At 42.0% G+C, this 15,759-nt stretch overlaps 1 protein-coding gene across 2 annotated transcripts in view; it reads left to right on the top strand.

Annotated features, from left to right (window-relative positions):
* Window positions 1–12,383, top strand: part of LOC310802439 (excitatory amino acid transporter 2-like) — a 31,813-nt gene extending 19,430 nt beyond the window's left edge. Inside the window, exons 2-11 of one of the 2 annotated variants that reach the window (XM_083666792.1) lie at window positions 2,966–3,105; window positions 5,601–5,753; window positions 6,076–6,326; window positions 6,594–6,741; window positions 7,129–7,255; window positions 7,454–7,687; window positions 7,834–8,028; window positions 8,488–8,622; window positions 8,847–9,081; window positions 10,922–12,383. In XM_083666792.1, coding sequence (XP_083522918.1) covers window positions 2,976–3,105; window positions 5,601–5,753; window positions 6,076–6,326; window positions 6,594–6,741; window positions 7,129–7,255; window positions 7,454–7,687; window positions 7,834–8,028; window positions 8,488–8,622; window positions 8,847–9,081; window positions 10,922–10,993 — 1,680 coding nt within the window. In that variant the 5' untranslated portion in view covers window positions 2,966–2,975 and the 3' untranslated portion in view covers window positions 10,994–12,383. The remainder of the gene's footprint in view (window positions 1–2,965; window positions 3,106–5,600; window positions 5,754–6,075; window positions 6,327–6,593; window positions 6,742–7,128; window positions 7,256–7,453; window positions 7,688–7,833; window positions 8,029–8,487; window positions 8,623–8,846; window positions 9,082–10,921) is intronic. The other variant, XM_083666793.1, reaches the window with a different exon arrangement.
* Window positions 12,384–15,759: the final 3,376 nt, after the last annotated feature.

The raw sequence follows: 15,759 nt of genomic DNA, 5'->3' as shown, positions 1-15,759 counted from the left end.
ATAATAGGAGATTTATTTGCTTTATTTGGCAGCTCAGTGAAATTGTGTAATATGTATCATACTTACATAACTCTGACCTGCTAAAGCATGTTCCAAAAGTTATTTTGAGTGGAACCATTTTACAGATATACTTGGAAGCTATTATTTGATATGATTGTAATTTGCTCCGAAATGATACTTCTTCTCTTGAACCCGAGGTCTCTTGTCAATACATTCCACACTCCATCTATCATCCATTTGCACTGTGAGCGTGGAACTGATGTGAGCTCCATTCACAATTAATCATGACAGGGTAATTTCCTGCCATCTTGACAATGCCACCCACTTCCTCCCCTTCGGAGCTAAAAATAATCAAAAGCGAGAAAGAGGAAATTCAATTAACAGCATTCACAGCTCTCATACAATTGGATTCTATGGGAATATTCATTTTTTCATTATACGTCTCCCGAGCACTTCAAATTAATATATACCTTCATCTCCTACAACCAAAATCAGTATTTCCTCTGTAGCGTGATGATGTCCACTGTTTGCCTATGCATGGTGTTTACATGTTCATTCTCCATTTCATGCGTATGCAATTACAGTAATTAGATGTTGTCGACCCTCCATCTGTATGCCTGGGAGCTGGACAGGTGTGTGTGTGTGTGTGTGTGTGTGTGTGTGTGTGTGTGTGTGTGTGTGTGTGTGTGTGTGATGTGGTCCTTCTCGGTTTCTTTCATCGTCATCACTGAAAGGACTTGATGAGTGATATGGTGGAAATCTATCAAGTCCTTTTAGCTGTTAATGACCATGACAGGAAGCAGATGAGAACAATAACACTTTTGACATTGGGACACCCTCCTGTGTAATTGTGACTTTAAAACAGCTCACCCCAGGGATAAGGCTAAAGGTCATGTTCATTGATACTTTTGTTTCCTCATTGAACCTCTTTGTGCTTTGTTCACTGTGATGATCCTGAATGGATTAAAGAGCCACCAAAACCAGCAAATCTGACAATTTCACTTCTCTTTATTAGTGGTGTAATCAATCATCTTGGCGCAAAATAATGTCAAAATGAAACAAAACAGTTTAGATGAATTGTCAGAGTAGAACTGATGGGTTCACACAGTGTAACACACAGAACACACAGGCCCCAGAAGGTGTCCATACTCATCTGTCATGAGATGGGTGCTAAATTCAGGTCCTCAATTTGTGAAAGCCACCAGGCAGTCCCTTCTCAGTGTGGCGTCCTCCTCCTCCACCTGGCTCACTGCTGTGTGACAGCCACAGCTGCCCCCATCTCACTAACAAACTGATTCTCCGCTTAACGGAAGCACTGGGAACGTGTCTGTTCTGCCCATAATGAGCAATCACTTTCCATTCAGTGAGTTACAGTAAGCTGTTGTTAACGTCTACATGACAGCTGAGGATAGCCTTAAAAGAAAGAAGGAGAGCCTCACACTCTTGCTCAGATGCTAATTATTTATTGGACTGAATCCCATGGAAAGTCTATCTGCCCTAATGCTAGTGGGTCCCAGAATTCCCTTTTCTTCATGACTGTCACAGAGAAGTAGTGCATAATTTGAGGGTCCATCTAGTACATACGTACTGAATGACAGACAGGGTTGATCATCTGTCCAAAGGCCACAATTCCATTTACTGGAGTCATTACTGACTGAGGTTTAGCATGTTGGTGTCAGCTGTATATAATGGACAGATAGAGAAAGGTGAGAAACAGTCAGGCAGAGACGAGAGAGACAGAGGGAGGGAGAGATACAGGGATCTAGATAAGGTCAAAACGTCAGTCTGTCTGATCCTCTAGTACAATTCCTCATCCTCTCCCGTGGCCCCTGACGTATGGGCTGTCTCACCTCTCTGCTTCCTCTCTCCCTCCCTTCCTCCTCCCTCCATCTGTCTCTCCTCCTCTGCACCTCCTAGTGAATGCTCAGGGGGCTGTCGGAGGTCAATCCCTGTGTGTGTGTGTGTGTGTGTGTGTGTGTGTGTGTGTGTGTGTGTGTGTGAGTGTGTGTGTGTGTGTGTGTTTTCCTTTAGGCTGGAGATGTCAGTTCAAATCAGTTCATAGTTGTTGTCAAGTCTCACAGGGAAAATATGCCAAGCAGATTATTTTGGTTGCATTAACTGGATGCAGTATACAGTGTGTGTATTTGGCCACTGGTGTTTAGGATGATGGCATTTCAATGTTCTTCTGAATCTACTGAAGTGGCTTATTTTCAGTCTTTTTATATCTTATTAAGTCTAAAAGAGTGACTGACTATATATGATATCAAATCTAAATGTGCCACCGTCTCAGGATAGCATTTATGATGTTTTTGTAAAGAGCTCTGGAATTGATGACATCACACCTTAACTCTCTCATAGGGTTGCATAATATCAATGTAGATCCTAAGATAGAAACTATGCTTCTATGACTCTGTAGCGCACTAGTCGTGGTCATTTCTGGAATACAGGAAAGGACTTTTATTCCATATTAAAAGTTCAACACATAATCTGACAATGGACTTGCAGTCTTAGTTACATTTGCTTCATACATTTGCTTCAGTTTTTTCAATCAGCAGCTCATAGGACCCAACCAATCACCCCCCATCTGTTGGTAAGACTGGACAGCATTGACATGACAACCTGCTTGGTAACAAGCATCATTATGGAGACCCCATAGCACTTAAAGTATGACCTGTACTTACAATATAATGGTTGCTACATGGCATTAGCACTACAGCTACTTTATTTATGGTCACTTTCTATGGATTATCTGATTAGATGATCTGACTTAGTGTTACCGTGCTGAATGCAGTACAGTATGATATGTCACCCTTTGTGTTTGTTAATCTTACTATGGAGTCCACGTAATCCATCCTCCACACGCTCATAAAGATATATGACTGACTGTGTGTTTGTATACAATCATAACTGTCAATATATAAAATAACCTTCTCTCTCTTTCTCTCTCTCTCTCTCCCTGTCACAGTGCCAACAGCATGCCTAAGCAAGTGGAGGTGAGGATGCATGAGAGCCACCTGGAGCCCATTGAGGCCAGGCCCAGGAACAAGTGTGCCATTCTCTGCTCCAAGTTGTTCAAGAACCTGCTGCTCACTCTCACCGTGCTCGGTAGGTAGATCATCAACTATGTTCATTCTGTCTTTCACTCAACCCGTTTTCTTTACCTCCCTCTGTCTCTCTTTGTGTTCATACCCTTCTACCTCCCCTTCTCACTCTATTTATTGTATTGTGTCCCTTTACAGTATATCTCTTTCTTTCTATTTAAACCTTTTCTATCTGTAATTACCAAGGTAATCTCACTCAAGGCCTCATTAGAGAAGTACTGCTTTTTTGGGGGGGAGTGCAGAGCGCAGAGGCAGACAAAGACACAATCACAGCTGCAGGTTTCATAAAGGCACTCGCCACAGATGACGTGGTTTAATACGTTGGCCAGATGTGTTCTGTTACGTAACGTGACTGAGCAGTGCCATGGAGAGTAGTGGCCATATGTGCTACCACAGCCGGAGAGCCAGGTGCCCTGACCCTCCCTAGACCAACACCACCTGGTGCCTACTGTCTCTCTCACACACACGCATGCAAGCACGCATGCACGCACACACACACACACACACACACACACACACACACATGCACACACACACACACACACACACACACACACACACACACACACACACACACGGTCCCATTTGTTATTTGAGGAAATATGAGTATGATGGTTATAAGAGGCTATTTACTGTAATGGGATGATGCAGAGAAGAGTAGAGGTGATGGTGAGATCACACATTTTGGGGTTTCAGGTCATAGCAATTTTATTTGAATTCAGTGAATTCATGCGTTTACCCATTCAGTGTGCACATTATGCATTTATACATTACCATGGGCAGCTGCCACAACTGTGTGTGTGTGTGTGTGTGTGTGTGTGTGTGTGTGTGTGTGTGTGTGTGTGTGTGTGTGCGCGTGTGTGTGTGTGTGTGTGTGCGTACGTGTGTGCGTATATGTATTTGTGCACAGCCACTATGTGCTGTCTGTGTGCATATGCATGAGCATGTGTATGTGTGCTCAAGTGAACACGTGTGTGAAAAGGTATGAATGTGTGTGTGTGTGTATGTGTGTATGTGTGTGTGTGTGTGAGCGTGTGTAATGTGTGCATCACACACCACTTGGCAGAACACTCCCATAGCGACAGGACTAAAAGCATCAACTATAATTTATATCAAGTTGCGTCAGTGGTAGATAGGGACTTGGATCAGTGCTGGTATAATGCCTGTGAAAAGGGCCAGGGATGGGGAATGCTCCATTGCATAGGGAAACAAATGCCTTTGCTAAATGGCACATCTGTTTCATCAGTTGGGTGAGGCTATGATAGTGTGGGTGAGTTTAGGAGACGGGGGCATCTTACGGACATTAGGGAGCTGAGAATGAGCTGACTACAAACGACAGACTAGAGACTATTAAAGAACAAACTGTTGCTGTCAAGCAGCTTCCCAGACACTGTGGTCTTTTGGCAGTGCTGTGGTAGCAGAGGAAGTGTAGCCCTGGGGGGGACTGGGGTTTTGGGTCTGGGCCTAGCCTTGTCTGGCCTAAGCAGGGCAGAGAGTCACACAGACAGACCACAGGGCCAGAGCCAGAGTGCAGACAGGGCTGCAGGGGGCAGGAACATGTAGAGGTCATCTCTCTCTCTGGGACACAATGTGAGGAAGGGAGGGGTGGCGATGGTGGGTTGGGTTGTAGCAAGAGAGGTGGGGTAGTGTTATTTTCAAGGGTTGAGATTCAGTGCAATGCAGACACTTTTGACATACCGGACTGTTTTCATTGTTAGGCAATGAGGTCAGAGTCGGCATAACACATTATGTGCCTCTGACCTCCTGTTGGCCAAGAGTTGGAAGTGAGAGTCCTATTTTCATATCCTGCCGCTAACTGAATATTTCCTAGAAAATCATTACCGACTATTTTCAGAGGGAATAGCGATTCTACTCCAAGCAGTGTGAGAACTGTCTGACGCGCTGCCTACTCTCTCTTCAAAGAGATCTGTTCCTAATCCTCCATTAGCTTCTCCCTAACACCATGCGTCTGTTAAATCTCCCCCACCCACTGGCCCCTAAGCATGCAATAGGCCATCTCTCACACAATACAGACTCCTGAATTAATAACAAGTATCAGCTATTTAAGGCTTAAGGAGAGAAAACGGTCATGATTTATTCACCGCCCCATAGATCCACGTGTCATGAATATTCTACACAGACGCTCATTTGTAATTGATTTGCCTTTCCTCAAAACTGTCTGTGAACAAAATCCTCTCTAAAAAAAAGTATCTATTGTGTGGATCATCTCTAATTCGTCACCTTAGGCTTTCTATGAAGGTACCAGACCAGTGGGCTCCCGGGTGTCTCTCCACTCCTTATTAGGCAACCATCATTGTTTTTTTTCCCCCTCTCAGTCTTTCTCCTCCGTTTAGCGTCTAATTCAGAGATCTCCCCGTTATATCTCCCTCCATCTCTCTCCTCCTACTACTCTCTCACACTCGGGCCTCTCTCCAGCATTGCTTCCTCTACCCTAAGTACCGCTAACTCTGGAACCGCTCTCTGCGTCTCCCTCTACAGGTGTGATTCTGGGAGCTGTCTTTGGGTCGCTGCTTCGCTATGCCTCTCCCATCCACCCGGACATCGTCATGGTGATTTCCTTCCCTGGAGACATCTTGATGAGGATGTTGAAGATGCTGATCCTGCCTCTCATCATCTCCAGTTTAATCACAGGTACACAGAGGACTCGCACACTGAGGACAGGACCTCTGTTCAAACACCTACAGTAGTTATAGTCCACTGTACTGTGTGTTACCCCTTTCAACAGATCTTCTTTATCAGGTGCCACAGTATCAAACATCATCATGCGCATGTTTACAATGATGTTAGTACAATTCAATGCAATACAACTTTATTTATACCTTCAATTAAGGGACAAATAAGAAGGTATTTAATAAATTCATGCACTTATTCTGCACCACCGTATCTACAGTACACATGTTCCACCAGTGAGAGGGGTGAATGCCATGTTTACAGATGCTTGTTTTGGCTGCAGGTCTGGCTGGTTTGGATGCCAAGTCTAGCGGTCGCCTGGGCACCAGGGCTATGGTCTACTATATGACCACCACGGTCATCGCTGCCGTGCTGGGAGTCATCTTGGTGCTGGTCATCCACCCTGGCAACCCCAAGCTGAAGGACAAACTGGGCGAGGGCCACAAGCATGACGATGTGTCCAGCCTGGACGCCTTCTTTGACCTCATCAGGAACCTGTTCCCTGAGAACCTGGTTCAGGCTTGCTTCCAACAGGTACAGCACACATCTACAGTGCACAAACAGTTTTCACTTCACTACAGTTCTCTGAGAATGATACTGAAACATAGAAGTATCATACTCTGGATTCAAATTACAGGGGCGTACTCCTATTAAAGAAAACAGGACACCCCTATGAGCATTTAGTTTAGTGTTAATTATAAGAATTCATGCTAGATATATTCATAATTTGTATGGGAGTGGCCATTGTATGGGTGTAACACACTCCATCTACCTGTAATATTCTTCGTTCTCCCCTCTCAGATCCAAACGGTCACGAAGAAGGTGGAAGAGGTGGTGGTGGAGGATCTCAACACCACCTCTGTGGAGGGCCTGTTGGCCAATATTACCAAGGAACCCACATTCACCATCAAGAAGTCCCTGCAGTTCAAAAGTGGCATGAACGTCTTAGGTATGCTGGCTGATGTTTTAGAACAAGACTACTTTTTATGTCATGTCAATGATACAATACAAGTTAAATAGATAACAATTTCTTGAAAATGAAAGCACTTATGAAGAAATCATTTTGCAGACAGTTTTGAATCGTAGTTGTGTATGGCTTTGATTTTCAAAGGACCCAAACCCACATATAAACAACCAATACTCAACCCCATTACACCTCATTGGGCCCTTGGGTTCACCTCATACTGCCTTATTCATTGTAAACTAATCATATATTCCTCATTATTATATTAATCAGATTTTCTTCATATCATAATCATCTTCTGTCTCCACATTTACTTTATGAGCCTGAGTCACACACTGAGCTTTGATTCAGTATCCTGATTGTCTGCTGCAGGTCTGATTGGCTTCTTCATTGCCTTTGGCATCTGCATGGGGAAGATGGGAGAGAGGGCCAAGCTTATGCTGGAGTTTTTCAACATCCTCAATGAGATTGTGATGAGGCTCGTTCTCATGATCATGTGGTAAGTGGCACTTTTAAAGTACATTTTATGTGGATCTACCATAGCCATCACAAACTACCTTTAGGACTGCAGTTGTAGCTATTGATTGTATGTGAATGGTGGAGCATTCATTTTGAAGTTAAACCAAAACATTTTGAAAAGGCTACCGTCTGGCGACTACAGAGCTTGCACAGTTTCAACCCCTCCTCTGCCCCTCAGGTACTCTCCATTCGGTATTGCCTGCTTAATCTGTGGCAAGATCATCTCCATCAAGGACCTGGAGGTGGTTGCAAGGCAGCTGGGGATGTACATGGTGACAGTGATCGTTGGGTTGATCATCCACGGTGCTATCTTCCTGCCCAGCATCTACTTTGCCATCACCAGGAAAAACCCCTTCACCTTCTTCATGGGCATCTTCCAGGCCTGGATCACTGCCCTGGGGACAGCCTCCAGGTAAGAGGCTGAAGAGAGAATTTCTAGAATTTTTTTAGTGCAAACCCCTGTCAAAAATGTTTAATGGTTTGTTTCACATGAGCCTTTCATTCAGATATCTCAGCTGAGATACTGTGGTATCTCACACGTCTTTTTCACTCTGTCAGTGCTGGTACACTGCCTGTCACCTTCAAATGTCTGGAGGAAAACTTGGGCATCGACAAGAGAGTTACCCGTTTTGTGCTTCCTGTGGGCGCCACAATCAACATGGATGGAACAGCCCTCTATGAGGCAGTGGCCGCCATCTTTATCGCTCAGATGAATGGTATCCAACTGGATGCTGGTCAGATTGTCACTGTCAGGTAGGACTCTCATCAGAAACACTTTCACTACTCTCAAGGGGAGTTTCTCTCATATCTATTAAATGACAATTAGATTATATTTAACAAACACTTCATCAATAGGTAATACACATATTTATGCAGGAACTAAACCAAAAACCTTAGTGCTGCCAAAAACACACCCCATCCAAAGTTACAATGAATGTATTTCATGAAGAGTCTATAGCAATTAGTCTCAAGTGAATGTCTGTTGATAGAGACAGTCCTTGACCTCTATTCTATTTAATCTGTCCTTGGTTTCTCGTGTTCAACATCTGACATTATGCCTCTTGTTCACTCTTCATAATGGAATATTCATTTTCACACTCCATGGTGGCCACTCATCACAGACCCAGAACAGCCACAGTATGAATAATTTCAGCTATAGCACCGTTGTCATGGTTCTGATAATGCAGTTGATTGAAGGTTTTTCTTCCCCAGTCTGACAGCCACTCTGGCCAGTGTGGGTGCGGCCAGTATTCCCAGTGCTGGACTGGTGACCATGCTTCTGATCCTCACTGCAGTCGGGCTGCCAACCCAGGACATCAGTCTGTTGGTTGCTGTTGACTGGCTCCTGTAAGTCTGCATTTTAAATGCTATGGTTCAACACTGCATTGATCGAAATATTGTATGATTAAATGATACAGGGTATGTATAACAGATATCAAACACGATTCTGATGTTCCTCCATCCGCCCGATTATTGTGTCATCCAAACTGTTTGATGTACCTCCACCCAAACATTTTCCTAACCCTATCCAACACTTTCAAAATCGCTATCCATCCATTCTCTGAACACAGGGATCGATTCAGGACCTCGGTGAACGTGGTTGGTGATTCCTACGGCGCGGGCATCGTGTACCACCTGTCCAAGGTGGAGCTGGATGAGCTGGATGCTCAGCAGGCCAAATCAGACGACATCGAGATGCTGACCAAGACTCAGTCCTACTATGATGACATGAAGAACCACCATGAAAACAACTCCAACCAGTGCGTCTATGCCGCTCACAATTCTGTCGTAGTAGATGAGTGCAAGGTACAATTCACGCTAACGGACATAGAGACATGTATATAACCACCTTCGTCCTGCATGCTCACACTGCACCTTTTTCTTTCTTTTTCTTTGCATGTTTGTATCTGCCAATGTAAATACATACACAGTTATTTTGAGAAGAAGATCAGGAAAAGACAAAAAATTACATGTGTATATATTTCAATGTGCATTCACCTGGAATAGCAGCTTTTGTGCCATTTAAAGAACATACCATGTTGACTGAAGATATTTTTGTCATCTAAATACCACACAAGAAAAGAGCAAGCCATATTCCACAGCTCATCAAATGTGAGACCGTTTCAATCACCATAATTGATATATAACAAATCAAACTCAACAAGTTTGAACAGAAACAAAACATAAACATACAATACAGTGCTGTAGATAAAACACAGTGATAGATTGTCTCTGCCCTCATGTCCTCATGCCCCCACCCCAGTCCCATCCTCATCCGTTCGCTCTGAACCTGCTGGGATTGGCTATGAGAGAAAGAGGGAAAGCCATCTAAGCCTGACTAGAATTCAAGGGAATTACGTGATGAGCCCCACCAACCCCCCACAACCCATGAAGGTTTCACCACCAAATCTCTGGCTCCAAATCCCTTGTCAAATTATGGGGCTTACGGTCTTTCCTGATCAGCTTCAGAGGCTGCAGTGGATTACCCCTGCTGATTCCTGGGCTTCGTTTATCAATTTGTGATCAAATTACCCTTTGTAGGGTTTATGAGAGAATGGTGTAGCTGTGGATTCTCTCTGTTTGCTGTTGTATCTTCAAAAACATGTTAATTCCTCTAAATGTATAATTTTAAAAGGGCAGGAATTTAATTTATGTAGGGTCTCAATGCAGTGAAAGTGTAAAAGTGCCTAATTAGCACTGCATATATTCACTGTGCACCCCCGCCACTGAGTCATTCTCAGTCTGTCCATAGAGATGCAGGCTTTGCATTTTGACACCAGCTATTCTTGCCCATTGTGAGAAATCTGTCGTGCGAAATTGGTCGATGCAAAGTAGCTCACGCAATATCTGAAACATTAACACTTTGAGCCCACTGTTTGAAAAGATCAAGCCAAGCTGTCTTTGGCTGCATGATAATGTATGGGAATTTGAGTTGCTTGTTTTTCTGGCATGCCAGTCGTGGCTATCAAAGCTTCTACGGATGAACCCATTCATTTATCAAAGGATCAAGGGTGTTGCCTAGCAACACGGAGGCCCTCACACACCAGTGATCCATCCACATCAATACATCCTGACATATTTAAATCAGACCATTAAAAGGTGATTTATAGATAACCATGGCACGAAGGCTACTATTTTCAATGTGTATTTTATTTCTATTTTCTTCTCTGTCTTGGCTGTACATATATTAACATAAATAATATATAATAATAATATAACTTTCTAATATTCATCCAAAGACACAAATCATTGTAGAACGCCTTGCAAACTAACTTGTACAGACTAAAACATAACAATGCACTTATTTTGCATTGTGTAATGAATTGTTTGTTTGTTTGTTTGTATTGTCATTGCACGATAAATTTGTGTGAATGCATGTTGATTGTTCTCAGGTCAGTAAAAAGTTGGTGTTTGTTCTTAAGATCACTGTGCTACCCTAAGCATGATTCTCATTGGTTGTCCAGGTCTTCTAGATATCCTCAGAATATCTTTGTATTATAAGTTACATAATTTGAATATATAATCTACAGTATTTATATAGAAGTGCTGGTTTCTCTGCTTTAAACCATTCAATGAAGATCATGAAGCATGCGTTATGCCTGTGTCCTGGACCTGTTGTTTAGATCTTCCTGATAATTACTTTCAGGTAACCTCGGCCACTAACGGCTCTGCTGCGGAGTGCACGCTTGTTGAGGAGGAACCATGGAAACGTGAATAATGCCAGCACACAGATCCCCAGCTCCTGAGCCCTACAAGCTTTCCTATCTGGTGAAAAAAAGAGTGAACGAAAAAAAAGAGTCATGCGAACAGAACTACTAATTGTTTTTTTTTAATGTAGTTTAGGTTTTATTTTATTAGTCCCTTTACAGTGTTTCTAACCCTCTATCTGACTGACTGAGAAAACTAATACTAATTCACTTAACAGTGAGATGATAACAGAAGTATATTTTGCCTCTTAGAGCACTAATTTGTGCTTTGTAGCAAGCACTTGCACAATGGACATCAAGGCTTGGGAGGGTGGAAAGAGAAAACAAACAAAATTACTGTTCTTAAATTATTCCTAGAAATATATGCATTCTGTTACTATGAGAGCAGTGCATTGAAAGCATGGGGGAAGGTCAGAATGTGGGTGAAAAACATGGGAACCACTGTCACTCAGAGTGTGATAGTGTAGTTGTGAGTTTGTCACAGGCAATCCGGGCAGTCTCGCAGCAGACGTTGAGTGGGAATTAAAGCGTGATTATTGGTAAACTGCAGGAATATCTGTGCTAAACTTCATTACATTACAAGCTTGTCTTTGCTATCACCAATAACAAAGCAATAGACAGCTGTTGCTCAACCTCTGACCCCTTTTATCTCACAAGATAACCTTTGACCCATACCTGACAGAGCCTCTGTGACCTATCTGAGTGTCTTTGTTACCCAATATTACCCATGATCCCTAGGGTGCATCAGGGTGGTTCAATTGTAGAACACAGAGCCACAGACCAATAAGGACAGGGACAGCCTGAGCCTTTCTGCACAAGCACATATTCTATTGAATTATGAAGCACAAACCACATAAGAATATGAAACCCCTCCCCCCTATTTTTTATTATTTGTTTTTGTCTACTGTAAGGGAAAGGGACTTTTTCAATGTCGCCATCAGTATGAGGTAATATAGTGTACCCATTTGATGTGTGCGAATGGGTGTGTGTATGATGTGGGGGTGAGAACAGGACATACCCCCCAGTTACTTATAGGGACCAAACAGGCACAAAATCAATCAACCCTCAGAAGCCTTTGAAATGCCTCCATGACTGTCACCCATATTGTCATTTCAGCACACAATACATCTACACCTCGCTAACTCAAAGAGCAGAGGGTGTCTCATCACTATTTTCAACTCTTCCAAATTAGTGATGATGGAATTGATAAACCACGTCTTTACACATGATTATTGCAATGCCTCATGAATGAAAAGTGAAGGTAAACATTGTTATCAGACATCAATCAAAAAAATCTAAACAAATGTGATGGTGAAGCACCTGTGTAGGACCTTACACGCTTTCCAGATTCTACATTAATATGAGAAATATGGCACAAATGAAATTGTAGTACTTCCAAACGAACGACTGAGAGTGACTGAGTGAACCGACCAGTCAACTACTGTACAGCACAACTGCAGCTAGAAACTGTATGAAAAATGAGTCATGTTTTTGTACAATTTTGACACCTCTCCTCCCACATGACATTCTTCTTTTGAGAAACCCAGTACGGGAAAATAATATATATTCTTTCAGGCCTCAGCATAAACTTCTTAGCAGGGAAAAATAGTTCACGTAATCCTGAAAATGTTTACCTGTTAATGAGAGCAAATACGCTTCTCAAACAGCCCATGGGCAATTGCCTTTCTATAGCACAACTTGAATATGAAAGCTTTGACTTTAAACACCTTGACTGTTTACCACCTAATTATTTTTGAAAGAGAAACATTTTTGTATATCTTGCACCTATATGCTGGAGATAAAGTTTCCCTATAGAATTCATAATAAATAAGCTACTTTTAATACAGATTCTTCTTAGGAAAAGCACACAACAATTTGCCAAGATTGACATTCCAGGGACTCTTATCTTCATTGGCTTCCCTTCTTACCTCAAGGCACAAACACACATATCCCCCTAAAGTGAAATGATGCCACAGAACAGTCCCCAACCCGTCCCCGTCCCCATCCCCGTCCCCGTCCCCATTTTCTTAATTTTTGTAAAGGTTTTCATAGGACAACAGGTCCTTAGCACAACTAGTGGCAGAGTGAGGTATTACAATATTTGAGATCTCCCACTCTTTTTTAACCAGCCCCGGAGTGGGCTCTACCTCACAGGTAAACAACCACAGCCTCTTACCACCAGAGCTCACGACTGTTCTCACAGACCCTGGATGCTGCAACTGTGTGTTATTGTCAGCCAGTCGTGGTTATTAGGACCATCACAAACTGAGCAGTGAACTGGGCGCCTGAAAATGGCCCTCCCAAACTTGCCAACTATCAGGTTGTAGAATTCTGTCCCTCTCATGGAACCAAATGGTTATAGAGAAACATACACAAACACACACAAAGTAAGACTACTGGCTGCTAATCTTTTGAGTGTATGTGACTGCGTGAGAGATATTTTGTGCAGGTGAGAAGTGTGGATGTCATTGCTTTATCAGTGTTGTGTCCTGCTCTCTTGTCTCGTTCGGTTCATTTTGCTCAATGACAACCTTGCCTTGAAGATGTTATCTACAAACTGTGCAGTCAGTTTGACCATCATGACAATGCTGATTAAAATAACACTAGACAACTTAACACACACATTCATAGTGCAGCAGTCCTTTAGTACCTGAAACACTTTCTCAGTCAGAAGAACAATGCCATGTTTCTTTTGAGCTTGTATATCAAAGTGTGCTTTTCTTCACCACAGCACACAGTGGTGTTCTGCTGTAAGCTGCATGGACACTGACATTACAAACACACACACATACACACACACACACACACACACACACACACACACACACACACACACACACACACACACACACACACAAACACAAACACACACACACACACACACACATACACACACACACACACACACACACATATACACACACACACACACACACACACACACACACACACACACACACAGACACACAATTTAAACCTGGAAGGTCACCACCACATTCTTACCACAGCACTGAAACCCCAGAGGGCCTGATCTTTTGAGCTTATGACCTTCAGGAAGACGCCCTCCATTAAGGAGAGGATGAAGACCATTGTGTCACCAAAGGGGATTGAGTGTAGACCACTATTATGTTCAAACCCACTGTTTTAGAAGCATGAAGTTAAAAATGACGATTCTTTTTTGCACCACTATCTTAAAAGCATGATATTTGAAGTGCCTCCTTGCACTTTGTGTATATATTGTAGGTAACAGATATTTTTTTTTGTTTTTATTTTGGGGGGGCGTTGACATGGTAGAAATAGACATTTATTGCTGTGACATTTTTTGTAATCCTCTAGAAAAATATCATCTATGTTCTGAATAAAATTAGATTAGACCAAATGTATAGAAAACAATGTGTAATAAATTGCTTGTATTTTTTATTTTAAATAGCTGTTAACTAGTTGTCTCACTTAGCTGTCACACATCAATATATAAATATCTTTTTTGTATCTAATGTAAGCGTTTTGAATGTTTGTTCCATGGAGATATAAGTCGTGTGCATTCATTTTCATTGTACATAAATATATATAATTGCTCTGTTCAATGGCAATGCAGAATGTTCCAGAGATTACAATGATTCTGAAGCAAACAATGTCTAACTGGAAGGAAAGAAGGAATAGGAAAGAAGCAATTCAAGTTTTTGACGAAGGGTGTCCATATGGGGTGATGTGCTGTTTGTGGATTATGGGTGTCACCATGACTAGGTTTGCAGGGGAACAGGAAAAAGTCAAATTTACTCTGTATGTGCAATACTTCTAGAATAAATTAAGAACAGCCAAGCTGTACAGTAAGTTTACATGGTTGTTATCAAATGTTTGGAGTTGTTGCCTGTTACAACTTAGTACAATATATTCTTGAGTTGTTCACACACAGCTGGTAAATTTACCTTTTTTCCTTTCCTCATTTCTTGAAAAAATGTCTGCACACACATACAAATAAGATATATGAAGTAAAGGTTATGTTAAAATGGAAATGGATCGGCACAGTATTTGTAAGATGAGCCAGTATATCTTCAATTCTGTTTTCTACAGAAGTCTCTGTCTTTTTGATGAACTCCTCCTGAGTAGAACTGATAACCTATCTCACTCCTGCCCTACCTTTCTGTCCCTCTCTTACTTTTCTAGAACTTTCCTCTTTGTAAAGCTGTTGTTGTAATTTTGATGTGAAGGGAGAGAGTATTTGGGGGGAGATGAAATATTAAAGAATAAAGACAAAAAAATACATGAATTCTTTTCTTTACCAGAACTGTGGTATAAAAGTATGTTCATACATATCAATAAGTGTTGTACCTTTGGTGTACATACGATTATGATAACTAATAAATGTTGATTCATAACTAAATCTGGTCTATTCTTTTTGATTTTTAGGAACAAAGATTGATTGATTTGACACCTGTCTCTATGTTCCTTGACTACTGTATAAAGTGACCATTTGTACACTGAGGCTTACATTACACACACACACACACACACACACACACACACACACACACACACACACACCCAACAGGGTGTGAATTATTTACTGAAGCCTTTCGCCGTGGTTCTATTTGACCCATGTCTCTGTGGCGGTTCTCCAATTAGGCATCAGTAATTATGATTGACCTTTTCCACACATCCCCTCAAAGAGAGAAGTAGAAAGTCAAAGAGAGAAATAGATTGACACAGGTATACCTCAATAAAAAAAAGTGAATTAGTAATGTAAAGAAAATGTTTCTTAGTTTTTACATTGCTTATA

Source organism: Argentina silus (assembly GCF_951799395.1).
Source record: "Argentina silus genome assembly, chromosome: 3".
Classification (NCBI taxonomy): Eukaryota; Metazoa; Chordata; class Actinopteri; order Argentiniformes; family Argentinidae; genus Argentina; species Argentina silus.
This window is presented reverse-complemented; position numbering and strand designations above follow the sequence as displayed.